Source organism: Balaenoptera musculus, chromosome 13, assembly GCF_009873245.2.
Source record: "Balaenoptera musculus isolate JJ_BM4_2016_0621 chromosome 13, mBalMus1.pri.v3, whole genome shotgun sequence".
Lineage (NCBI taxonomy): Eukaryota > Metazoa > Chordata > Mammalia > Artiodactyla > Balaenopteridae > Balaenoptera > Balaenoptera musculus.
Window position 1 is genome coordinate 51321501 of NC_045797.1, and position 25479 is coordinate 51346979.

The 25479-nt window shown below is 56.4% G+C and overlaps 1 protein-coding gene and 1 long non-coding RNA gene across 6 annotated transcripts in view; one reads left to right on the forward strand and one right to left on the reverse strand.

Moving 5' to 3' along the window:
• TTC7A (tetratricopeptide repeat domain 7A) overlaps positions 1-25479 on the reverse strand; it is a 140966-nt gene that overhangs the window by 45582 nt on the left and 69905 nt on the right. For 4 of the 5 annotated variants that reach the window (XM_036873051.1, XM_036873050.1, XM_036873054.1 and 1 more), the window contains exons 9-15: positions 24110-24247; positions 22431-22514; positions 18496-18600; positions 9740-9857; positions 8203-8260; positions 6943-7015; positions 4115-4275 (exon numbers count right to left, since the gene is read on the reverse strand). In XM_036873051.1, the coding sequence (XP_036728946.1) occupies positions 4115-4275; positions 6943-7015; positions 8203-8260; positions 9740-9857; positions 18496-18600; positions 22431-22514; positions 24110-24247 (737 nt within the window). The remainder of the gene's footprint in view (positions 1-4114; positions 4276-6942; positions 7016-8202; positions 8261-9739; positions 9858-18495; positions 18601-22430; positions 22515-24109; positions 24248-25479) is intronic. The other variant, XM_036873052.1, reaches the window with a different exon arrangement.
• On the forward strand, positions 20407-21752 carry LOC118905965. The gene is made up of 3 exons (XR_005022389.1): positions 20407-20556; positions 21162-21304; positions 21717-21752. It is a non-coding gene; the product is annotated as an uncharacterized LOC118905965 (long non-coding RNA).

The window sequence follows — 25479 nt, forward strand, 5'->3', positions numbered from 1 at the left end:
TCTGGAGGATTACACTGACTCATGTCCCCCAGTCTTTTAAGGTTCACACTGATCCTCTACCTCTGAATGAATTCATTCAATGTGATCCGACGTTTAAAATCGACAGCCCATAAGCTTCCACATCCAGGAGTTAGCACCTCGTTGCTTCAAAAGCTCTGGCCCACCCGCAGAACAGCTGCCTGTGCCCATGGCACCCCCGGCCTTATCTGTGCTGACCAATGGCTGGCCCAGCTTCCCTCAGCTGCAGGTCACCTCCAGTTACCCCCAGGTGACTCTCCAAACACAAATTCTTGACCTTGAAAGATATGAACACAAACCACACAGAGCCATTCCATAACCATTTTGGGGTGGAAGAACTTCCAGAAAGCAGGTCCTTAGATGGAACAAAAGTTGGCTCCCAGCCAGGTATAAGACACCAAGAAGCAAACACCTTGGTCTTGGTCTATAATCTCTGCCCAGTGAGCAGACCTGGGGACCTGAAGACCACCCACTGCAGAGGGGAGGCCAGCCCTACTTCATGGGCACGAATTCGCCTCCTGAGCCCTCTCCCGGGGGCAGAAAGGCTGGGCCACTCTTGCTTGAAAGCCAAGGGCCCCAGGCCACAGTGCCTGCCACCAGAAAATGTTGATAGGCGTGAGGATCAGGGAGCGAAGAGCTAAAACGGCTTTAAAACAAAGAATTCCTTTTGGAAAAACCTGCAAATATCTGTCTTCCTTCCTTTCCTTCCTCTTCCCCAAACAAAATAACCTAGACCATCTACCCTGCTAGTTGGAGTGTGAACAGAGGCTACAGGGAGACTGAAGACCCTCTGACCGCAGTGTCACGTGGAGCGAGGTCTCAGGAGGGCTGCAAAGAACCACCAGCGAAGGGAAACGCTGAATGTCAGGCTAGCTTCACCGATGAGGAACTGACCTTTGGGGAAGAGTGTGCCGGTGCCAGTGATTATGCCTGGTTTAACACTTCCCTCCACCACATGGCCTGCAAGTTTACCCCATGGCTCCTGTCCTCATCAGGAGATGTGGCAGCCAAAAATGTTTCATGAACCTGGCAAAGTGATAAACTATGTTTGTGCTAATACCTTTGATTCCAACCCCCTCACTGGAGTGCTGGTATTTTAAGCGTCCCTTTGATCTACTCCAAGTTCCTAATAAGAACCATCCAATAAACACGCTGGGTTTAAGTCAGAGACATTAACAGAAGCCCCAGGACTCTGATCCCTTCTGATCGGTGGAATGCACCACTAGAAATTTATCACACGCAACCTGAGAAAAAGGTGAGGCAGGCCAGGGAGAGATCAGAGCGGTACCCTCGAGGCCAACTTGGCCTTAGCCGGATTCAGTCAGTCTGGCCCCAGCTAATGCCTAGTTTATCAGCTCAAACATTTTCCAAAACAGCCCAGGTTTCCTGGGGGAGATGCTGTGACCAGTTCCATTTGCTTACAAGTGGTGAGCTCTGGCTTGTCAAGAGGGCCATATAGCTCCTGCTCTGGGGAGAGCTCCCTAGGGCTCCGACACCCCTTCCCCCAGGACCTTCCAAGGCCCCCAGGACCTGGGCTGGGCTGGCCAGAAACCCAAGAGGGGTGGGAGGAGGCGGCCCTGCCACCGAGGGGAGGGGAGGGGAAGGGAAGGGCAAACCAGTTTGCTCCTCTTCTGTCAGCCCGATAGCCTGGGCTTTCAAAACCGGTCTGGCAGGCTGCCAGGTCTGGGGTGGGAGCAGTGACTGACAGGCTGGTTATTGGAAAGCTCCCATCATTAGCCCAGGAATGTTGTTTGGTTACTATGGCGACCTCCCCTACAAGCGGCCTGACTAAAGCACAAGGAATCTGCTACCTAAAACCAGCACCCCACGGAGCCCATGGCTTCAGGGACCAAGCTTAGCAGTGGCCTGTTCCCCGTGACCCTCCCGGCTGAGCCTCCCAATCCCAGGACTGGAGAAGGGACCAGCAAAGGCATCTCCAAGCTTGCTCTGGGGATCTCTTGCATTCCGAGGCCTGGCCTGGCTTGGAACCCAGGTGCAAATACGGAGCCTGCTGCCCCCTTGAGGCCCCCGGCAAAGTGGCCAGCAATGGCCAGGCCAGCACATGTGTCCAGGGCTCCGTCGGAAGCCCTCAGGATTTCAGGAAGCTGCTCAGGTGTCTGGTTCCCACCATGCCAGGTTCCCACTGTCCCCGCAGGCCCATCAGTCTCTGCCTCACCACGTTTCTGCCTTTTTAAACTCAAGCTCCATTAACTAAAGGTCACCCCACAGCTTGGAAATCAAGATCCTCTTTGCTTTGCTTTCTAATCCCTGAATTCAGGAAGATTTTCAAAAGTCAACTCCATGAAAGCTGGGTTTTTCTCCTGGAGTCTTGAGTCTGCCCCCCAGGAATGGCAACCTCCTGTGCAGCTAAGGAGCTTGAACACCTTTTCACAGCTTCCCCTGCCCTCATGTGCAGGACGCCCTCCCCCACCTCCTGGCCCACTGCGGGCACTTGCCTCCCTCGGGTCCCAGGTCCCAGCCTTACACTGTGGACCATCTTCCAGACCCGCCCCCACTGCTGTCCTTGAAGCCAGTTGTAAATTGACTGTGAGATCTTTTCTTGTCTGAGTCTCACAATAGTCCTTGGAGGCAGGACAGATGTCAGTCTTTCAGCAGCTGAGAAGATGCAGGGGCAAGCTGCTGGAGGCACCACAGGTGACAGCCAGGGACCTGCTGTGGCTCCCATAAGGGCACAAGCGCAAGAGGAAAGGGGTCTATTCCACCCACCAGCATCCCCCTGGGCCAGGCCTCCCACACCCCTGACACCAGCCTGCCAGCCTCTCCTACACTAAGGCAGTCTCTGCAGAAAGGAGGAGCCTCTACAAGGTCTCAGCCACCTGGGACCAGCGAGGCACTGGGTGGCAGACAGACCCAGACCAGGGGCCTTTAAGTGCCTGCAATACAGACCTTGTTGAGGACGCTGAGGTCAGGGCGAAGGGGGCTGAGTTTTTTGTTTGGCTGCAGTGATATTTACTGGATCAGGGGTTTAATTAACTGGAGCCACACACAGCTTGTTCCCAATGCAGGGCGCAGCTGCAGAAGCAGGATGCACTTTCAGTTGAAGAGCAATGACATTCTTCAGTGATCCCTGACCAGTAATGGACTCAGCGACATTTCCTGCTAATCCAGGGGTCTCATCCATGGGGAAAAGTATGGACTTATTTGCAAAGAGCCATGGTCACACCCTAGGGTCACTCCACAGGGCTGGGTGGCAGGTGGATTTTCCACCCCCCACTCAACTCATGCAGTCAGGTGGGAGATGCTGGCACGGGAGGATCCTGCACTGGGCTGGGGGCACCGAGGGGCCAGCATGTGGGCCCCCTTCCCTGGCTTCCACAGCACAGCTCTGCTCCCATCTGTTCACGGTTTCCACCTGCATGCAAGATTTCACTCAGAAAAAGGACAGTGTCTGATGCCTGGCCCAGCCTCTTGTTTCTTCTGTGACATGCACTCTGACCCAGGGGCTGGGTGAGGCGACCCCTCCCCACTCTAGGATTCTAACCCTCTCATCGTGACAGTTTCTGTTTCCACCGAAGCGTAACCGACAATAAACGCACACACACAGAGGCACACTCATACACACATATGTGCACACACATGGCTGGCAGGAGACCGTGCGTCAGACCCTACCAGATAGGCATGAGGATGGAGCTTGGAAAAAAGCCAGGTAACTGGTACTGGAAGAGGAGGACCCTTGTCCTTCGTGTATTTGTATAAAAGTAAAAAATAAACTTCTACACGGTAGGTCTTGCTGTATTATATTTGGGATTAGCTAACTAATCCCTTGTCCGCACAGGTTGTTTTATCTACGTGTAGTATTCCCTAAGCGACCTGTCTTTTAAAGTGAGCTGATTTCAGTTTTAATAATCTCTCAAATGCAGGGTGGAGACCAAGAGCCAGGGCTGTCTCCCGAATACAAACAACAGGCTACGTGGAGCTGCCCTCGCACCCCACACCAGGTGTGTGCCCTCTGCTCACACCTGGCCAGAACAGAATGCCAGAGCCAGGCTCCGCCCCCACAGGTCCCCACCCCGCCCTGACGCTCAGCGTGTGCACGACCAGCCCGCCAGCCCAGCAGTGTCCATGGGGAACTCACTTGAAGTTCTCGGGATACTCCGTGATGGCCATGTTGATGACGTCCAGGGCATGCTGATAGTGTTTCTGGGCGGAGAAAAGGAGCGCCAGCAGGTGGAGGGCATTGGCGTCATCCTTGCACACTTTCAGGGCCTCCTGCAGCTGCTCCATGGCGCTGGAGATCTGCCGGAGAAAACTGCCAGCTGAGCGACCTTCCCCAAGGCCCACACCTCTCCCCGGACTCTGGGGCCAGATGCCAGCCAACAAGGGTGCAGCAGACTCAAGTGAGACCCCAGGCACTGTGGGGCAGGCAGGGGCTCTGATGAGAAAACATCCCCCCCACCCCCAAATCACATGGCCAAGAGGGATCTGCTGTCCAAAGTCAGGCCCTGGAAGCTAGTGCTGTCCCCACGCAAGAGGGAAAAGAGGGGCAGGTTCACAGCGTACCACGAAGGATCGGCCGGGAAGCACCAACTAAACCGGAGGAGTGGGGCTGGGAGGAGAGGCCACCCGGCCCACTAGCTACGGAACTCTTCTCCGAACCTGTTCACGCAGTGATGGGGGCTGACAGACAAATGCTGCCTCCTACTCAGAGGCTCACAGTGGCGAGAGCTTAGGCTCTGGGGTCAGATGGGGGCATGGACCCCAGCTCTGCCACTTCCTAGCTGGCGCCCAGGGCAGGGGACTTGGCCTGTCTGAGCTGCAGTCCTTACGCTGCAAGATGAGGATAACGGTCATACCTATAACAGTGGCTGAGAGGGTGAGACGACGTAGGAAAAATGTCCTGCTGAGTATCGAACACGTTTGAAAACGTGAGTTTCCCTCTTCAAGCCCCCAAAGCCCAGGCAGCTAATGAACAGGTAAGATCCTTTCTTCCAGTCCTGAGGGACTCTGTCCACACCAGGACCCCATCCTCCCAGGAACCTCAGGAGCCCTTTTCAGAAAGTCTTGTTCTTCACCAAACCTCAGACCCCGGTCTCCAATGCTCCTTGAGGGGCCTACAGGACACAGGTCAGCTGGGGCCTCTGGTCCCTGGCACGTGCCTGGTCTCCATCCGGCTTCTGCACAGGCTGTGGGCACTACTGCCAGGCCCAGAGTCCTCCCACGGGGACCTCCCCTTGTGGAAAGGTCATGGAAAGTAAAGGAGGAAGCTAAGGTCAGCGTGGCTCCTGGCCTGGCTTGCCCGTGCCTCCCCAAGGCTGCTCCTGCCCCGTTATTCTGGGCTGGGTGTCCAAATCCTCGGCCCTCACAACTTGAGCAGCCATGCATGCTCTGGGCAGGATGGGCCAGAGGAGCTCAGAGACCCAGGCAGACAGGACTAGCTTAGGGTTCGTTCAGGGACCTTCAACCCCCTGAGGTTACCAAGATCTGGGTCCCCAAGGACAATGGGTGCCAGGCTCCACTGGCCTGGCCCAGCCATCTCTCTGGGAGGACAGACGCCATTCATCAGAGGCGGCTGAATACTTAAAGGTATTAAAACATGCATCACCAAAGGTTTATCAGGAACTTGATTGGCAAGGAAAGCACCGGTTCTTTTACAGAGGGCTAAAAATAAACTGGTCTCGGGTATCTTTGCGTCCATGCTCCTGGGAGCACTAGAGCAGACCGATGTTTCTGGAGAGAGCAGCAGAGAGGTACGAAGTGCCTCCTCCAGGACCTGGAAGTCAGGAGCCAGGGGCACAGGGGGAGAGGGGCTGGAAACACAGCTCCCTGAAGATGAGACCAGGGGCTAGAAGTTGACATCGACCAGTAAAACCACCCACCAGGCCGGTGGACAAGGCTCCAAGTGCCCAGTCTCCAAATGGGACAGGGGAACAGGATACTTAGAGCCCCATGGGGTTGCTTCACTGGGTCAGAGTGGGCTCTGGAGCAGACACTGTGCTGGCCTGGCCAGTGCCCAGTTCCTGAGCTCAGGAGAGCTTCAGCGCCTCAGGTGTCAAATGGGGCCACCGGCACCCTCCTCATCAGATGCAGGGCTCGCCCAGGCCAGTGGGGGTACGGCAGCACCCTCGTCAGCCAGGCTGCCTGTCACCTGACCGCGAGCAGATGGGGGCTCTGCAGACTCCTCTCCAACAGTCTGGAGCCCAGCCCGGGTCCCTGCTGGCTTGTCTGCAGTTCCCGAGTGGCCCAGCGTCCACGCTCACCCGATCAAAGCCACCGAGAGGTCCTGCTTCACACAGAGCACCAGCCTGAGGGGCACACGTGAAAGCAGAGACTCTGAGGGGCCTGGGCGACGGGAGCTCTTGCTCGTTTCTGAAAGGCAACTGGCTGGGTGGGTTGCCCGGCCTCACTCCCTGGACAGACCAGTGTCCTCTCAGCACCAACAGCTCAGCTTGGAGAAGGAAGGTGGGTCGGCCCGGAGAGCCATGTAGGTCGAAGGTGGTTGGCGGACAGCAGGCCCCCGTCAGCCCCCGGAGGCCGAGCCTGCCGGTGGCGTCCACAGGGTTGGAGGAAAGCTTTGGGTCACACAGAAACAGCTCCACACGCCAATCACTCTACTCCTCCAGACCCCTGGGGAAAGCTCAACAGAAGGTGAGGACACAAGCAAATGTTTATTGTGGTCACCTGTCAACTTCTCAGGAGACGGACATATTGTAGGAGGAGTGAGGGCAGAGAATAACCCCTTCCTGTGGGCCCACCATGGGCCAGGGGCTTTACCACATTAGCTGACTTAATCCTTACTAGGCCCCTCTGAGGTGGAGTATGAAGGTGCTGACATAGCAGACAAGGAAATAGAGGCTCAGAGAGGTCAAGTCACTTGCAAAGGGTCACACAGCTGATAAAGGCAGTGGGGCCAGGAGAAGATCAGCAGCCCCCAGAGACCTGGGTGTTAGAATTGTGAGGACTCACCTGGCGGACGAGGGCCAGCTGCAGGGAGACATAGAGGATGACCTGGGGGTCACCGGGCGCCAGCTGCTGGGCTCTGTATGGGGCAAGGGAGCAGCAAGTCAGCCATCAAGGTCGACAACCAGCGTGTGACGTGGGTCTCCAGCATGCCTGCCCTGTGCTGGGTGCTGCAGGGCCAAATGTTGGAGATTCTGCCTGGGCCCGCTTTGGAGGGTGCCCCGCGGGAGACGATGGCTGGGGCAGAAAGCCCACGGGCAGCCCAAGGCAGGGGCAGTGGGTGCCGAGAGGGCTGGCTCTGGCTGAGGTGGGGGCCGTCTGGGAGGACAGGACTGGTGGGTGGGGGAAGCCCCTCTCCTCCGGGCAGCTGTTGACCCAGCTGTGGCCTGGTACAGAGCCTGAAGTCTGCCCTCTCCGCCGCGGGACAGAAGGGAACAGTTCCCGGAGGACGTGGGGCTGGGATGGCCTCTCTGCGCAAGAAGCGCTGGGAATGAAGAGCCAGCGGGGGAGGGAAGGAGATGTCCCCTGATCCTGGGAGTTCAGAGGGGGTTTGCCAGGATGGGCCTCTCCTTCCTCCCTGGGCTTGAGAACAGCCTGCCCCAGAGGGGAGCTCCCAGGAAGCTGGCATAAGGAGTCCAGGGCAGGCCCCTACCCAGCAGCCGCCATCCGTGCTCTGAGGGAGCAAGACACGCAGGGCTCATGGGGAAGTGCCCTGTGATGGGCCAGAGGAAGGAAGGGGAGGGATGCTCAGGTGGGTCCCCAGGCTGTGGTGGAGAGGGGGCTCAGCCAGGATGGGCCTGGGGAGGGAGGAAGGGCTGCTGCTGGGGGAGGGGCTTCTCTGCCTCCCCCTCCCTCCCCTTCCTCCCTCCCTCCTGGACTCTGGGCTCCCAGGAAATCTGTGAGGACTTGGGGTAGGCGTCCTCACAGCCCTCAGGTTGCAGAGGGGCTGGCAGGAGGCAAACACTCTGAGTCCCTGCTATACTTGTAGGTCACTGTGCAAGGTGCTTTCCTGCTATAGCTCACGTCCCCTGAGCTCAGCAGGACGGGAGCTGAGCCTGGGGGGAGCTCTACTCCTGTGGAAGGGCTCAACCCGCCCACCCAACCCCAAAGGCCTGTCCCTGCTTCCTGTGTGAGCTCTCAGAGCCTCGGTTTGCTGGTCAACAACATGGGGACAGAAACCTTTGCTCTGTCTACACCAGAGGGTCTCCTGAGAGAACATGAGAACGAGCCACCTCGAGCCAACGCAGCCATTCGGGCCTCCCTCACCTCTCCAGCGTCTCCAGTGCTTTCCGGTGCAATTCATCTTGCTTGGATTTCAGAGTCGCTGCAGGAGACAGGATGGAGACGAAGCCATGAGGGGCTGCTGGAGGGGGGGCCGACCCAGCTCTGTCCCACCCAGGGCACAGAGCTCTGCAGGGAGAGCCCCCACCGGGACCCCGTCTGGCAAATGCTCGCACTCAAGCAGCTCCGGAATGCTGCCACCCTCTGCTCTGGTTACTGGGGGAAGGGGTGCAGGTGTCGCCCTGGTCCTAGCCTCCTGGCATGATTCTTGACACAATAGATCCTTGTACTCCTTTGGCAAGGGCCACCTGGGCCACACTGACCCTTCCAAAGGCCCAAGCCTCTAGGGAAAAGTTACCACCTCTGTCCTGGCCACATGCCTCCCTGGGCTTCCTCACTGATGAGGCTTCTTCTTTTCTAACCATTTCAACCAATTTCAAGTGGACGATTCCGTGGCATTAAGTACGTTCGCCATGTCGTGCCACCATCACCACCATCCGTCTCCAGATCTTTCTTATCGTCCCTAACAGACTGTCTGTACCCACTGAACACTAACTCCCCTCCCACGAGGCCACCAGAAACCTCTATTATACTTTCCCCATGAGGCTTCTCGACTTAACCCAAACCGGGCACCTTTCTGGTAAATTATATCATCTTTAAATGCGGTAGCACAGGCATTCGAAGCCTTAGCAGCACACTGAACCCTTGGGAAGCTTTAAAATGACTGTTGTCAGGCTCCAACCAGACCAGGTCAAGATGCTGCTGGCATGGATGGATGTCAGGGGTCCCCAGCTTATAAAGCAGCCTGCTTCTAGAGGATTAAAGGCACGTGGAGGGTCTCTGGACTCTGAGGGACTGATGACTCCCTCACTTGACCAGTGTGTAGGGACACCCGGGTTCCTTATCAGAGCCTCACCGATACCTTGAAGAGACAGTGACTACCGTCACTCGAGAACAAGGAGCCGGCACGGCACCAGGATCTCACCCCTCTTCCTCCCCTCGTGGTGCAAGTGCCAGCTGTTCTTACCTCTCGTTGTGTGGGGCCTCTGAAGCCTGCTCCCAGGGGCTGGCATTCAGGCGGTGCGGGTTGGGGCTGATTAGTATTCCGGGTTTGGTCTGGGTGGGGGCCTATCACTCCCTTTCCCTCAGGCTGCAAGGATACAGAAGTAGGTGGCTGCCAATCCCTGGGGGAACACACGGCTGAGCCGGCGGGGTTCGGGACAGAACGCCAGACTCCAGGCGGCAAACCCATGCACCAAGCACAAGTATTCAGTAAACGCCTGCTGTGGACCCAGCTCTATGCCATGCACTGGGGGGATTTCAAAGACCCCAGAAGATGACAGTGGTGCTGACGGTTAAGGTGAACCAGAAAGAAGACACTGTGCGGTCAAGGGCTGGTGGCGCATCACAGACGGCAAGCGCCACAGGAGTTCCAGGGGCAGAGGTCAGCGTGGGCTGTGCCGGGGGGCCATTAGGAGGCCTGAGTCACCCCGAGCAGAGGCTCCTAGGCCCCAGCACTCACCGTCGGTGGCCTGCAGGCTGTAGGTGAGACCCAATGCCAGGTAGCCCTTGGAGAGGAACTCCCCGGCTTCCTCTCCGAGCTGGATCACCATCATGGCGAAGCACTGCGCCTCCTTCAGCTGCAAAGAGGAGAGGCGCAGGTCACCGAGGAGGACCGCCATTCATAGTCGCCAGCCCAGGACCCTCAGAACTGCAATTCCTCGTGCCCGACCACAAAGGCCAGGCGCCTTCCTGAGGCCACACAGTCACTGAATGGAAGGAGAGCTGTTTCTTCCACAAGCAACAACCTGGACCTTTTCCCCCACCCAGAGGCCTTGTGCTCAAGATCACGGGACGCCACCTCTCACAGGGAAAGCTTCCCTTGCTCTAAGGATCCAGCTCCCCGACAGCTGCTCTTCTGAGAGCCTGGACCCAGGAGTAGGCCAGTCTGTGCCAGCTCCTTTCCTCACTCTGCCCGTGTCTGTCCCTGCCCCACTTGGCAGAGAGAGGGAAGCCGGGAGCGGGGGGAAGGCAGGGCTCGGGGACTGGGCCTCTGGGACACCGCAAACCCTGCAGAGCGGGCAGGCCACCACGCTGGCTCCGGCTGTGGCCTTGCTCCCTGACACCGGGAGCTCTAACTTTTCAGGGGAAAAAGGCCTGGGGTTGTTTTTGTCCTGAGAGCAGGAGGGACTGTTCCAGTTGGAAAGGGACCAACTGGCGCAGGTCACGTGTGCACACATCACACACAACATGTGACACGGAGAGAGGGGCACGCAGGCAGCCCTCTGGGGCACCCACGGCAGGCAGGCCTGTTGGGAGGCAGGGAACAGCTGGGGGCCTCAGCTGTGCCCACTCAGGGCCCACAGGCCTCCCAGAGGTCCCCTCCCTCCTACCCACCCAGGCATGTCATCTGCCCGTGTGCCTGCTGTGGCAGTGTCACCAAGAACAACTGGTACCGCCCCCAACCAAGGGGCTGAATGATTCATACCCACAGCCCCACTGCCGCCCAGGCGTCAGGGCCCCCTTGTGTGGAACATCTCCCCTCCTCCATCCGGAGGGGCCCACAAAGTGAAGCTGGGTTCTGGCACCCCAGCCAGTGAGCCCGCACTCTGCTCCCGTCCCTGCTCAGGCCACCCCACCCAGCAGGAGAGGGACAGCTCTGTGCATCTTGTGGCCTCACCACTGGCCACAGCTGGGGGCACTGGTGGACTCTCCCTCCTTGGAGTATGAGAGGACCCTGAGATAGAGGCCATTAGCCGTGGGGAGGCGAGTTGGGCTGAGTTCACCATTTGGGCACAGCCATGGTGAGCTATGTGCAGGAAAAAGGCTGATGGAGCAGAGAACCCACTGAACAGAGGGGATAAAAAACCTCAAACTACAAGAGAGGCAGAGCAGGTGAGGTGACAGCCCAGAGAGAGATGGTGGGAGGGGGGCTGAATCCCAGCAGCCCGGCCACCATCCCTGACAAATGCCGACAATGGCAGCTCTCTAGCCCCACTGTGGTAGAGCTCAAGCTGCCGGCCTGGGTAGTGGGCCACCTCCAGGTTGGTGGGCTGGTCACCGAAAGGACATGGGCGTCTGGGGAGCTGGGCCTGTAACACCATCAGGCCTGAGGTCTTGGGCTTCGGGGGAGGCAGCAGCTCAGTAAACCCCACAGCTGCCTGCTGCCCAGTGTCGGCTGGCCGGGTGGACCCAAGTCTGTAGATGCAGAGATCTGTTCCCCGGAGCACGTGGCCCAGCAGGACTCAGGAGAGCTGCGGGGCCCTGAAGTCAGAGCCAGGCTGAGCGAAAAGCACAGGATAAGCCCCGCAACACAGGCTCGGCCCGACAGACATGGGGCCTTGAGCAAGTCACTTCATTTCTGTGTCCCAAAGGGCCTCATCTACAAAATGGGGAGCTGGACCCCCTCCCCCAGTGTAACTACTCCTCCCTACAAACCTCCACTGAGGCTTCTGCAGCACCAGGCTCTATGCTGGGCCTGGCTGGGGAGGCCCAATGACACGGGGGCAGGATGCCCGGATGAGCACGCACGGAATCCCTAAGGAGGGAGAGACCCCACAGGACAAGGTGGCTCTTAATTAAGGCTCCACTGTATGGTGCTGGCCTGGGGCCATGGGGGCTCCAAGAGCAGGCAACCTCCTGGCTGGGGTTGTCCAAGGAGGCCTCGTGGCAGAGGGCGGGCAGGAGGCACCAAGGGAAGGGTAAGTGAGCACAGCATCTTGCCTCCCTGTTAATATCCCTACTGCTGGTGCGGCTGGTCTCCCACACTGTCTTTAGGCATCATTATGCCCCATTCAAACAGGAGCGAGCTTTTTTATAAACCACCAAGTACGAATTATAAATAGAATTCAGAAACCTCTTGCACTCCATGTGTATACACTCTTCTCACGGCCATGTCCTTCTCCTCAGCAAATGCCAGCTTCTATCTCCTGCAACCCATGTAGAGAGGGTGCCAAGAACAAAGCTCGGCAATTATTGGCAAACAGGGAAAAGTTACTCTCCAATTTATATATATCATATTCTGGATTAATAAAGCTCACCATCCTTTAGCTTTACAAAGTGACAACGTACATCCTTAGCTTGTCCAACTTGTGGTCCACTCTGACCCCAGGTTAGTAGCTGTCCTTGGCCAGTACTTGCCAGGCTTGCCCACATAGTTTAAAATGGTCTTTAAGTGTGGTGTCAGCATCTGTCTCAAATCAAACCCACAAGGCTTCAATGTACCATTTTCTTACATGGCCGACACCGTTTTGATTTCTCTTACCTACCACAAAAGAGTTTTTTGCATGTGGAGTCATGTGATTATGAACGAAAAGAAGTATTATCAATTCTATTAAATATGATAATATACAATATGATAACATACAGTATTAATATATTTATACATGGGTGCTCTAACTAGCTAGCAAAATGGAAAAATGTCGCATTAAAAATCAACAAAAAACCCCAATATGTTTGGGGGTCAAATATAAAATATATATTAAAAAATATATACATAACGCACAATTCCCGTTCATCTAAGACAGGAGTGGGAATCCTAAAGCCCTTGAAAATATGGCTTTGCCACCTTTGTTCTGAAGTATGATAATCCCACCTAAATCCAGAGTCAGCACCATGCCCATGGGTAAATTTTCCATGCAGAGAGCAGGACGGCCTAGCAGCTTAGAACACAAGCTCTGGGGCCAGGCTTCCTGGGCTCAAATCCTGGCGTGGCTATTTACTGTGTGACCTTGGGCAAGTCACTTCACTTTGCTGTGCCTCAGTTCCCTCTTCTGTAAAATGAGGATAACGGGCGTGTGTCTCACAGGGTTGCGGGGAGGACTGAATGAGATAAAGACACAATGAATGCTCAGAACAGTGCTTGAATAAACATAAACTACTATTATTACTATTGGTTGTGATTTTAGATCTATAGTTAATCTTCCAGAATTTTTTTAAGTCTCAGCCTAGTACACGTGGCGAGTGCCATCTGAATAGAGTCCCTGTCCCCTAGGGCTACATGAGCTCACTGACAAATTAGGAAGTGGCATCAAAGACCCTCCTGGAATCCAGAGAGGGGGCACCACTGTCTGCCTTTTGTCTCTGTCCTGACCCTTCGTCTCAGATAAGGAGCAACTCTACACAAGGACAGCGGGGTCTCCCTGTGCAGTCAGCTGTGCCAGGTCGGTCAACCTCTCTGTCCCGTGGTCTGGGACACACACACGTGTAACCACCCACCTACCCTGTCACAATACTCACCTCTACTGGGGGTAATACACTCGGATATTTTCTATGCTATTCTCTGATTATCTATTTCTTTTTTGAAAAAGTTCTATTTCACAATCCACTAATGAGTCTCAACCTACAATGTGAAAAGTAAATTGCTGATTGATCCACCCAGCGCCTGCCCATCTACAACCACCCAGCCGTCTAGTACCTCACCTGCCCTTTCCAATCTCCACATACTTCCTCCTGTGGCCTCCAAAGTTAACAGCTAATGGCTCTGGAGTTGTGCCGCTGCTTCTGCAAGATTTGCTCGGGTTACAGCACTGGGACCTCCTTGCTCATCAAGATACTTCTAGGGTGAGGGGTTTCCAAAGCTTTCAACCATTCTCCTCCTACACTGCTTTTTAATACCTCCTTTCCTGTGGAGGCCATGTAACTTTGTCGCAAAACCCAGGTGGAGATCCTCTCCCTCTTCCTCCCTTGCAATTCTAGAGCAGTTGGGTGCCTACCTGGCGTGTCGTAGCACGGCAGCCACTTGATGGAATGGGTGTCTTACAGCTGAGGTTCTGAGGCACAGGGTGCTTAGGGGACCTATCCAAGGTCACCTGGCTGGTAAGTGAGAGAACTGAATTTCCAACCCAGGTCTTCTGAGTCTACATTTGGATCTTTCTGAGCTGCCTGATTCATGGTTGCCTTCTGTGGGTCTTCATTTTTCTCCTCTCTGTCCCTTTGGGAAAAGGATGCATCGAAGGATGTAACGTTTTGACCCTTTGCTTTTGCTTTCTGTAAGTACGGAAAGCGTTCCCATGCCTTTCCAAGTTCCTGCACCTCTCCAATTCTCCTCGTTTGGTCCCCACACCAACAGGCTCCTGGCTCGTACGCTCTGCTCCTGCTCAGGCTGCCTGGTTCGTCTCGCAGTGGGCCAAAGAGCTCGTACCCCTGGAATCTTCACCTCTTCTTCCCTCCCTGGGAACCAGAGAAAGGTCATTTCTGAGCCCCCAGAGCTCTGCTTAAACAGCACCTCCAGTTTCTCCTTAGTTGCTTCCCATAGGATCCCGGACCTGTTGTTATCTGCTCTACTGAAAATGCACTTTCTTCTTCCTGGAAGGAACAGGTACTCTTCCTAATTTCCACAAGCTTGTGGCAGGAGAGCTGGCATTCTTTCTGGCCTCCTGAACACTTAATCCATCTTCCTGGCCCTCCCCATCCCTGAATCTCAAAAATGAAGGCAAAAACACAGAGGCGCATCCTTTCTGAGAGTCTGCTATTTTGAAGGGGCTGTCACAGGGATGGCTGCCATTTACCAGGTACCTCCCACATGCTAAATAAGCAGGGACACTGCTCAGCTCTGGCAGTCAGAGCCACCCTGTAACGGTGGATGTGACTGTTTCCAGGTTACTGATGAGGCACAGAGAGGGTAAATTACTCACCCAAAGTCACACAGCTAGGAATCTGAACCCTATCCTCTCAGCCTCCAAAGCCTGCACTCTTTCCACCATCCCATCCCACCCGCTTAGGGGAAGAGGCCGAGGGACAGCACCTCAGACCTTTCCAAAGATGAGCATGGCCTGCTTTTCCATTCCACAACCTCCTCTCCTTCTGTGTGTGACACACATGCACACCCCCATCTCCTATCCTCCTAGAAAGGTTTTAACTTTTTTAATTAAATGAATTTGAACTAACTGTGTTTGGAGGGATATGAAAAAATATTTACAGCTCCCTTTTCTCCTGCCCCAAATAACTGACTGGAGACTCCAGCAAGACGCTGGCCATGCTGAGGCAGGAGGCTGCCCCACTGCTGTCACTGGGTCAGAGCCTGGGACGCCCTCCCCCACCGAGGCGAGCCTCAGGCTAAGCAGCGGGGCCAGTGCTCTCAACCCCAGGGCAGCCAGCATGGGCCCATGCAGGCACCTCTGCCCAGGCCCCTCCTCACCCACCCTCACCCAGGGGCAACCTTGATCTCAGACCCAGACCCAGTCTGGCGCATCCTACACTGGCTCTGGGCATAAGCACAGGACACAGGGACAGCAGGTGCTCCACCTCTGGGCACACGGCCACCTGGTCCGCTTTCACCCAGCACAACTCGTTTTTTCAGTGCCCCAGCTTCAGCCTCCCTTCCTGCAACCCGGGCCAAACTGTTTATCCCCAGATCTCGGGCCCCTGCTCATGGGGCTTGGCTGGGCAATGGCTGGGCCTGCTGGGGGCTGAGGTGAGCCAGGACAGCTGCGAAGGCAGCAGGCGGAGGTGGCATCAGTCGCCTTTCAGGATCTGTGCCCCATTATAAGCACCAGCACCCCTCTGCCCGCCTGTCAGACCCATTCTTCCTGCTCGCGGCCTTGAGGACAGAAAGTGCTGGGCTGCCCCTCTCCTGGCCTCCTAGGAGAACAGACTGCCCCGGGCCACCTACAGCCTGCTCTCAGCCCAGCGCCAACCCAGGGAGCCAGGGAGAACCGTGAGCCAGATGTACACTTCCCACACCTGTCCCTCGTGGACTGCTGAAGCAGGTGTCATTCTGTATTTCTGAACACCTACTATGTGCAGGGTTCTTTGTGGGAGAGAAGGGCTGAGGGTGTGAGAAACAGTAAGTGAAGAAGCTCCCCGTTTAGATAGAAAGGCAAGTACCAAACAAGGCAGAATTCCCCGACAAGTGACTGCGCTCATTGGCAAGTAGGACCCATCCAGTAAGCACTAGGCATTAACTCTGGGCCAGGGTTTCAAGAAAGAAGAGAGTGAGTTCCTGCCTTCAAGAAACACACATGCAACAAAAAGTGCAATGCCTTGTGCTAAGTGTCCAAGGCAGGTAGGGAGGTACAGAAGGTTTTGTTCCAGGGCAGGGAAGGCTGCTTGGAGCCCACCCCCCAGCCCTCCAGCAGGACCACGCTCTAGCCTGTACCCGATTTAAACCCTGGCTCAAACCAGCCCCCAAACCCAAATAAACTTCTCCGCTGAGGTTAAACGACTCACCCTCCTCCCCAATTCTGATGTCAAGTCTGCATGTTTAAGTTTCCTTTTGGGCTTTTCTATTTATGTTGTCATTGATTACTTTGCTCCTAACTCATCTGTTTTCAATTTGGACTGATTGGATCCTAATTTTATTACCATGTAATCTGAATGCACATAATCACTGTAATTACGCTGCTGAGGGAAACAGCTCCTCTGCTGCGGGAAGACCTACATTTAGGGTTTCCCAGCAAGGGCGGCCATTGGCTGGGTGGACCCACAGCCAACTCAGAGCTGGCAGCCCTTGGGAGCACAGATGCCCTCCCCGCCCCACCCTTGGCGAGGCGGGTATTTGGGCTTCATCCCAGGGATGCACTTGAGGCCCCTCTCAGGAGCCCTGGGAACACACAGGGGTGTGAGCCACGGGTCAGCGAGCCCACCCTCTGCATCCTCCGGCTCACGCCACCACCCACTGCTGCAATGCACTCAGACTGGGTCCCCACTCTGCCGGCACCCACATCTCAACGGCACCCTACCCTCTAGGGTGTAAGATGCTAACAGTCTCCCTAAAAACACTTGGGGGATGAGTTTCCCCACTAATCATGCGGCTGAGGAAAGCAAGCTGTGATGGAAGGGCCCGCCACTGGCCCACCTCGGACCCCAGTCCATGGCCTCCTCCTCCTGGAAGCCTCCCTGACCTGTCCAGCCTCTCCATACTTTATGTCATTTACGCCACATATGAGCAACAGTGAAACTCTTACCCACCTCATCACGATGACTCTTCCAAATGCCTAGAGCCTATTATAGATCAGTCTTACAGAAAAACATCATAAAGCCTGGGGCCAAAAGCCATGCTTTTCCCTCCCCCAGCATCCACAGTCGTTTGGGGCCAAGGCAGGGCCATGTGTGCATATCATACATGGGAACCTGAGGACCAGGGAACAGAGGGAAAGGTGCTGCTTCCTCCCCCCTCCACCAATCGTGTGAGGGAGTCAGTCCCTGCAGCAGAGGGGGGATGAGGCCCGCTGGGCGGTGAGGCAGGGACCCCTCGGAGAGGGTCCTCAGGATACCCGGCGGAGTCTTCCTTCCCAGGACTGGAGGAGTTGGAGAGTCTACTAATTCTGAAGTGCCTGCTGTAGGCACCTGGAGCCTGGCCCCTTTGCCTTGGAACAAGCTGGGCACCCGACAGCGAGGGTAGGCTGGGGTGTCACGACATCAGGAAGGGGAGGACCATGTATGGGAGAAGCTCCCCCTTTGGGAGACGCTGGGCCAATGAAGGAACTGCGCTTATGTAGCCTGAAGAGAGGAGGTGTGGGTGGGGCTGACAGCCAACACATGGGAGAGATGCTGCACTGTTCTATGTCACTCAAGAGGGTGGAAATAGGACCTCCCCTGACATCAGGAGGCTGATGTGGACCTGAGGAAGCCAGGAATGTAGGCAAGGGAGCTCCCAGTGAGAGGAGACACCCGTGCAGAGCCCCGCCGCTAGACCCCCCAGGCTGGAAGCAGCAGCCCAGGGAGCCTGGCGGAGGGGAGCACCAAAGCGAGGCCTGGGGCTCTGGGTTCCTGGCCGAGGGCTCTTCGCTCACTCCCCCTGCTGACCTCCTCGAGCTAAAGTGCTGCTGGGCAGAGAGCACACGTTGAGCTCATCTTTAGTTCAGCCGCCTCAGCAGAGTGGTAAGCAGGCAGCTGAGCACAAGGCATGGACCAGGGGGCTGGAGCCCAGAGGAAGGAGGGGGCTGACAGAGAGGCCACCTTCCCATTGGCCCAGAGCTGGTTCTGACTCCAAATGGTGCGCTGGCCCAGGTAACTCCACGGTCCTGCCAACTGCCCCTGCTGCTGGGCAGGTGGGGGGCACCCCAACTTTTGACTCCACATTTGGCTCCCTGGAGACATTCAAGGCTGAACCACAAACCTGACACCATCCTGAGTTGGGGATGGAGGCTGGAGTTTTCTCAGAAGCCATTCTCCACCCGCCTCTCCCCTCCAGGCCTGTCCGCCTCGAAGCTCCCCATGCTCCCCCACCCCTTATACACACAGCGAGATGCGCACACGATCACCTGGAGCCCACCTGCCACCATCCTCTCACAGGAAGCCGCCAGGACCTGGGCCCTGACCCCGTAGCTCACTCACCCAGTGCAGGGACCCTATGCAGAGCTTGGCGGCCATCAGGGGCACCGTGGGGTCCGAGGGCCGCAGCTTCACGCACTCCCGCAGCAGCGACACGGCATAGGATGACTGTGGGAGAAAGGGTGGGCAACACGGTCACTCGCAGCCCTGGGCTGCGGCAGACTGGGTGCCTCATGCCCACAGTGGGGGCAGCTCCCAAACAGCCAGCCCCGGCTCTGCGCCCTGTTCCTCCCAAGCCAGGAAGAGGCCCAGCGGGAGGAGCCCAGGCGGTGGTGGCAGGCAAGTCCCTCCCGGGTCTCAGTTTCCTCATATGGAAAATGAAGGCTGTGACCCTTGCCCAAAAGTGATGTGGTAAGAGCTAAGGTGACAACAGAGGGAAGCTCTTCAAAAGGAATTCAAATGTGAACCACAGAAATTTTAGAGGTAGAAGGAATTCTCTCAGACCCCTGAGTTCAACACCCTCAGTTTATAGGTGGCAAGATGAGGATAAACCCACATGGGGACTGGAGGCAGGACCAGTGGTGGGGAGTGGGGGGAGCATAAAGGTTGGCAGAGAAGAAGCAGGAGAGAAGCCATGGAGATGGGGCCACACTAGACGTGCTGAGGATGGCCAAGTGCGGAAGGTCTGCAAAACCCAGCCCACAGGCCAAATCTGGCCCTCTGCCTGCTTTTGTAAATAAAGTTTTATTGGAACTTGGCCACGTCCATTCATGTGGATATTGCCTATGGCTGCTTTCGTGACGCAAAGGCAGAGTGGAGTAGTTCCCACAGAGATTGTTTGGCCCACAAAGTCAAAAATGTTTACTCTCTGACGCTTTACAGAAAGTTTGCTGACCCCTGTTCTAACTGCTTTATAAATATGAAGTCATTTGCTCTTCACAGCTCTCCTATGAGGTAGGTTGCTATGTCCCTATTTACAGATGAGGAAACTGAAATGCAGAGAAGTTAAATAGTGTGTTTGAAGCCACACTGCCCCTAAGTGGCTGAGCTGGGGTTTGAGCAGTCTGGCTCTAAGCTTGTAACCACTGCCCTATGCTGCCTCTCTGGTGGCTACCTTGGCCAGAGAGGAGGCCTCTCTCTCCCTGCTCTACACACACACACACACACACACACACACACACACGGGGCGAGTGTGCGTTAGTACAATTCCCACAAGCTGGGCCCTTCAGTGGGCCAAGCTCCCCACTGTTAGTTAGCTCCCATCCTCCCCGGCCACTCCAGGCCCCGCTGGGGAAACGGGGGATCTAGAGGACTCTCCTGTCCACGGCACAGTGCGGAGACTGACTGATGCAGACCTGGGGCCCCACTGGCCTGTGTCCACTCTGGACCCCTGCCTTTCTCTAGCTCCCTTTCCTTTCCCCCCTGAGAAAGGAGAGCTTTTCTCAGCCCCAAGCATGGGGGTGGGGCATGCGGGGTCACTGCACGGAGGGGGAAGAGGCCACGGCTCTTGCCTGTCAGGTGCCCACAGGAAGGCTTGGGGAGAGAGGACAAAGTCCCCACCACACTGCTGTCTCATGAAAGAAGAGGGTATGAGACCAAGAGGGTGTTAGCATATGACCAGCTGGGAGGCTGGGAGGCTGGTAGGCTGCGGGGGAGGGAGGGACTCGGCCTGGGCCGGGGTGAGGGAGGCCGGTGAGGGTCTCTGCAAGAGCTGCCAGGCCGTCCCCCTCTCCGGAGACCCTCTCCTCTGAAGGTCACTCCCAGCTCCCTCAGCGCGGCCCCCTCTGCCCACACACTCCAGCAGGCCTGCCCCCTCCCTGGCTGCTGACCTCTGCATCCCTGAAGCACGGGCTTCTCTAACCCTGACCCTCCACGTCCCACCCCTACCCAGACCACAAAACACTGCTATTTAAGGAGCCATCTGAGGACTCCGCAGTCAGAGCTGCCGGCTCTTTTTTTCTTTTTTTGTCATTCTGGTTACCTAGCAACGCAGCCACTGAGATTGCCGAGGAGACCAAGAGGAGTGACCTAAATCATGCCACGGAACTCCTCCTCTCTTCCTGCTGGTGGAGGTGCCAGATATATTGATATCCGCTCCGCCTCACCTTCTGCACACAATCGCAGGTACAGAACCTTGATTCCCACCTTAGGCTCTTGGCACAGGCGAGGTCTGGCCACGCTTCCGAGGGCTGCCTGAGCCAACCTGGCAGACTGATCTGGTGCGCGGGGTTCCTGAGGGGCGGGGGGCGGAGAGTGCTCTTCCAGAACAATCTCCTGCTGCACTGAATGCAGGGGTGGGTGTAACCCAGCCTGTGGGGCCTCACGCATGAGGAACTCACTGATCACCCCAACTTCCTGCCTGTAAGGCCATTCTTGTATGCACCTTGCTGGTCTGGGAAGGAGCCGGGCCAGGACACCAGCTCCCCGGATCTTGGGGTATGCCAGGCTGCGTCTGGACCTCTCTGAGCCTGGCTCTTCTCAGTAAGGAGGTTGAAGACCCTGTAATGTGACATCTTTTCCTGAGACTGGGGGGGGGGGTGGCTTCCAGGAGCACCCCCAGAAATTAAAGCTAACTTCTGAGCGCAGTGCACTCTTCTGAGGAGGGGTCACCACTTTCCTCAGCATCTCAAAGGGGTCCATGACCCACAAAAGGGTGAGAACCTGGCCCTGGGCCTCTTGGACCATACTCACTATTACAAGACTAGAGGCTCTTTCTCTGTTCCCTGGAGGTGGGAAGAAGCTGTCGCAAGCCACTGCGAGCCGTCTGCCCAGGCTCCACATGAGCTCCAGCACCTCGCCACCCCGACGGCCTCGCCCTATCTGTGTTCTGAACTCTGAGCCTCGACAAGACCCTGCAGAGTGCAGAGCCAGGGTACGTCATGTCATATGACTTCAGGATGCTCGGGGAGGTGGCCAATGTGATGGGGGAAGGGGAAGAGGTTTGGGAAGACAAATGCCTGGCAAAGTAAGGGGGGTGCAGAGAAGGCTCCCACTTGATTCTCCGCTTCACCTCTCCGGGCCCTTCCCACCTGTCAGGCTGCAGCACCTGCCCTTCTTGCCCTTTCCTGCCAGGACCTGGCCACCCTCCATTCACGGAGGAGCTGCTGGCAAGGCCGGCAGGGCCCTCCTCAGAGATGGCTGCGGGGCTAAAAATGGCAGGTGGCGCAGACGGGGCGGGGCGGGCGGGCAGGGAGGAATCCCCTCAGCCCCACAAGTGGGCTCCGGGTGTTACAGCTCTTGGAACCATCTGTCAGCTCATGCCTCCTTACTTCCTGCCTTCGTAGCATCCTCGGCCCCAACACCCTCAGTGCCCAGCTCCGGAAAGGTTTTCCTTTCATGTCACTGCTGAGAATAGCGGCTTATGTAAGTGTGATTCTCATGGGAGGGAAAACCAGTGGGTGCTGGGGCAGGGCTTGGCGGGCGGAGAGCAAACGCAGCTCTGGAAACTGGAATAAGGTCAGCCCCGCGCTGAGCAGGGCTCCTCCTGACCACCCCCTGCCACATCCTCCTCTCCTCGCAGCGCTCCCTCCACACTCCCTCAGGGGACGGGGGCCCTGCTCCCTCCTAGGTGAGTTCCGGATGTCCTTTCCTGATGCCACGCTCCCTCCTGGGCAGGAAGAGAGCTGCGGCCCAAATGGAACAACGTTCCCCTCGCCTGGAACCCATGTCCACGCCTGCCTCAGGCAGTCACATCAACCAACTCACAGGCGGAAATGCTACGATGCCCCAGGCGTGCACATATACTCAGAGAAAAGCATCCACATACACACCTGCCTACCTGGCACAGTCGTAACTCACAGGTAGGCACCAGATTCACACAGGGGTCTGTGTGTGACCCTTCATGCCCCTCATTCCCTGGAGATTAAAATCAGCTGCTGGACAATATTTCTGAATCACTGCCCTGCCCTCCACTCACCTCTGGGAGGGACTAGAGGAGAGCAGACCACCCTCCCCCGCCAAGGGTGAGTGTACAACCCCCAGCGCACCCTGGGTCTTACCTTCCCACAAGCCACCATGGAGAGGGCCACTTGGTACCAAAGGTGAAATTCTCCAAATGCAAACTTCATGGCTCGCTCCAGGCACTGGGGAGAGGGAGACGGTCAGTACTTCCCCTCCAGGGGTCCTCCCCACACCGGCCCACCCCATACCCTTCCAGGGGAATCTCTGCCCAAATCGCTTCCCGCAGGAGGTCGCCAGAGCTCATACTTGGTTCCTGTCGGAAAACTCCAGGGGTAACCTGTCTCTGCCACTCGCATGCTGTGTGACCTTGTGCGAGTCTCTCACCCTCTCTGGCCCTCGGTTCCCACCTCCATATCATGTGAACACCTCACAAGGGCGATGGTGAAAAGCAAATGAGATTTGTTAAAGGGCTTTCAAAATGTAAACATCCAATAAAAATAATAACAGCTGACAATTCTTCTCACTATTGTGCCTGGCACCATACTCAGCTTTCTACATGTATTAACTCATTTACTCTTCCCAACAACCCAGTGAAGCGGGTTCTCTAATTACCCCCACTTCACGGATGAAGAAGCTGAAGCTTAGCAAATGACTTGCCACAGTCATAGGGCCAGTCAGTGGCAGACGTACTGACTCCAAAGCCCATGCATAAAACGTTGCCCAAGTGTACAGGCTTCCTTCTGCTCTTCTCTACGACCACCGAGAAAAACCGTCTGCTCCCTGGCCACTCTGATCCTGGGCCACTCCAAGTCAGGCGCTGCCTGTGAGATCTGACAGTCACCATCAGAAGTGGTTCCAGGTGACAGAGGCAGAAGCCAGCATTTGAGGCCAGGATTCACTGTGCGGCCATGGTCAGGCGGGTGGGGGACAGTGGTAAGGGGTACAGGACCACACAGCAGGTACTTTCAGAGCTTGGTGGCCTGGGTCCCCCCCGTGCTGGCTCAACTGCGCCCCCTGCACCATCCTGGGCAGAAACCCACCTCTCTGGGCCTCGCCTTCCTCACTGGTGAACTTGAGAGGCCACTTATCCCCCCACGTTAAAGAAGGTATCTTCTGGAAGCACCTCGCACGGTGCCTCGGCGTGAGCAAGGGCTCAGCAGGAGTGACCGCCCCTCCTCTCGGGAGCCCTCCCAAACATATGCAAAGAGAATCTGCCACCAAGAGGGCCACCTGTACAAGGAGCCGAGGGCCCCCGAGCCACACTTGATCCCAGCCTGGATCTGAAAGCTCAAAAATGTGCACAAGCCATTCGCACTGTGGGGAGGGGGCAGGAGAGAGCGGCAGCTCTGTGCTCCTGGTCCCCACATCCTGGAGAGGGACCACCCTCTGGGCCCAGCCCATGGAGCGCTGCCCCGGCAGTGTTTGCCCAATACAGTGGGCACGCTCTGTCTAGCCAGGGTGGGAGGGGGATCCAGGCTCCCGACCACACCCAGCTCAGAACCCTGTCAGGACAGGTAGTCACAAAACACCAGCATCACCTCTGGGGGAACCTGAGGGGTGGATAATTTTCCTCTTGTGCTTCTCTATACGACACCATGCGTTCTTTCACAAGAAAAAACACATGAAAATATCTGTAAAACAAACAAACAAAAACCACCCTGCCAGTGAAGGGCAGCCCTCTCGGCACTGGAAATAAGACAGTCCCCAGCTGGGTCTCCCAAGAACAGAGCTGTACCCCTTGGTGGAGGCAGGGGAGGGGCAGCGGAGGAGGCGGTACCTCGGAGAGCATGACGTACTGGCCCCTCCTGCCCAGCGTGATGCTCAGCAGGTCGTAGATGGCCGCAGCGCTCTGCAGGCTCACTGCCCGGTCCTCCTGCTGCTCCGGTGCCCGGCTCAGCACCACATCCCGAGTAGCCTGTGGGGAGACACGGTTTAGGAAAGAGCAAGGACAGAAAATGAGCAGGTGCCTGTCCCCACAGGGCCCCTGCCTCTGAGGCCCAGTGACCGTCGCCCTTTCGCCGCTGACCCAGGCCACACTCCTACAACCAGCCAGAGCCTTTCCCCACCCCCAAGACAGAGAGCAAACCCTCCACCCACAGGCCAGGCTGGGGTGAGACAGCAGTCCTGAGGGCCCATGCTCCTGATCTTCAGTGTTTTATTCTGCAAACAGTCAAATCTACAGAAAAGCCACAAGAATAGTACCACAGCAGTAAACCCAATTGTTAACATTGACCACACTGGCTTTGTCTCTCTAATAATGATAATGGTAGTAGTAATAGTTGTCAGTTAAGGCAACTTGGCCCTTCACCCCTAAACAAAAGAGAACATTCTTTCTATAACCACAACAGAAATGCCAAATTCAGGAAGTGGAACACCGTTATTTCTATTCTCTAATACCAGCTCATATCCAGATTTCGCCGCCTGTCCCATGGATGGCCTTTCCGGTAGAGTCATCGTGGCAGGATCCAATCCAGGATTGGTGCCATGTCTCTCGTGCCTCCTTTCATGGGAAGAGTCCTGCAGCCCTTGCCTGGCTCCAGGATACTGGCATTATTGAGGATACAGGCCAGCTGTTCTGGGGGACAGCTCCTTGTGTGTTTGTAACCGTCCACTCACAGAAAGAGCTTCAGATAGTATCTGGAACTGACTAGATCAGGTGGGCGGCTCTGCAGCTTGACTCACAGGACAGGAGTTTGGGCTGTGGCCCCTCCGTGCCCTCTTCTCTTCCTCTGCAGGCCCCCCAAGTCCCTCTGATAAGGAACCCCATACTTCCTTCCCATCACCCCTGCGTCCAGCCCAGACCTATCCCTGACTCCTTCTGACTACGGAACTCTCCTCTCTGTCCCTCCTCAAAACCCGGGGTCTCTGTGCTTGGCATCTGGCACTCAGGAGTCCAGTAGCTCACAGCTGCCTGGGCGGGGCGGGGTTTGCTGCTCAGGGAGGGGAGGGGCGAGGGAAAACGTGCTTTAGGAGTGGGCGATTCTGTACGATCTGAAGTGGGGAACTCTGTATCACCCCATCAGGGTGAAATCTCCCCATCAGGAACTGGGGACCCTCTTGTTCTGTGGCCTGTGGTCCCACCCTCTCTTGTACACTCACACCCTGGGGACAGCACTCAGGCTCGGGAGTAGATAAACAGGAGTCATG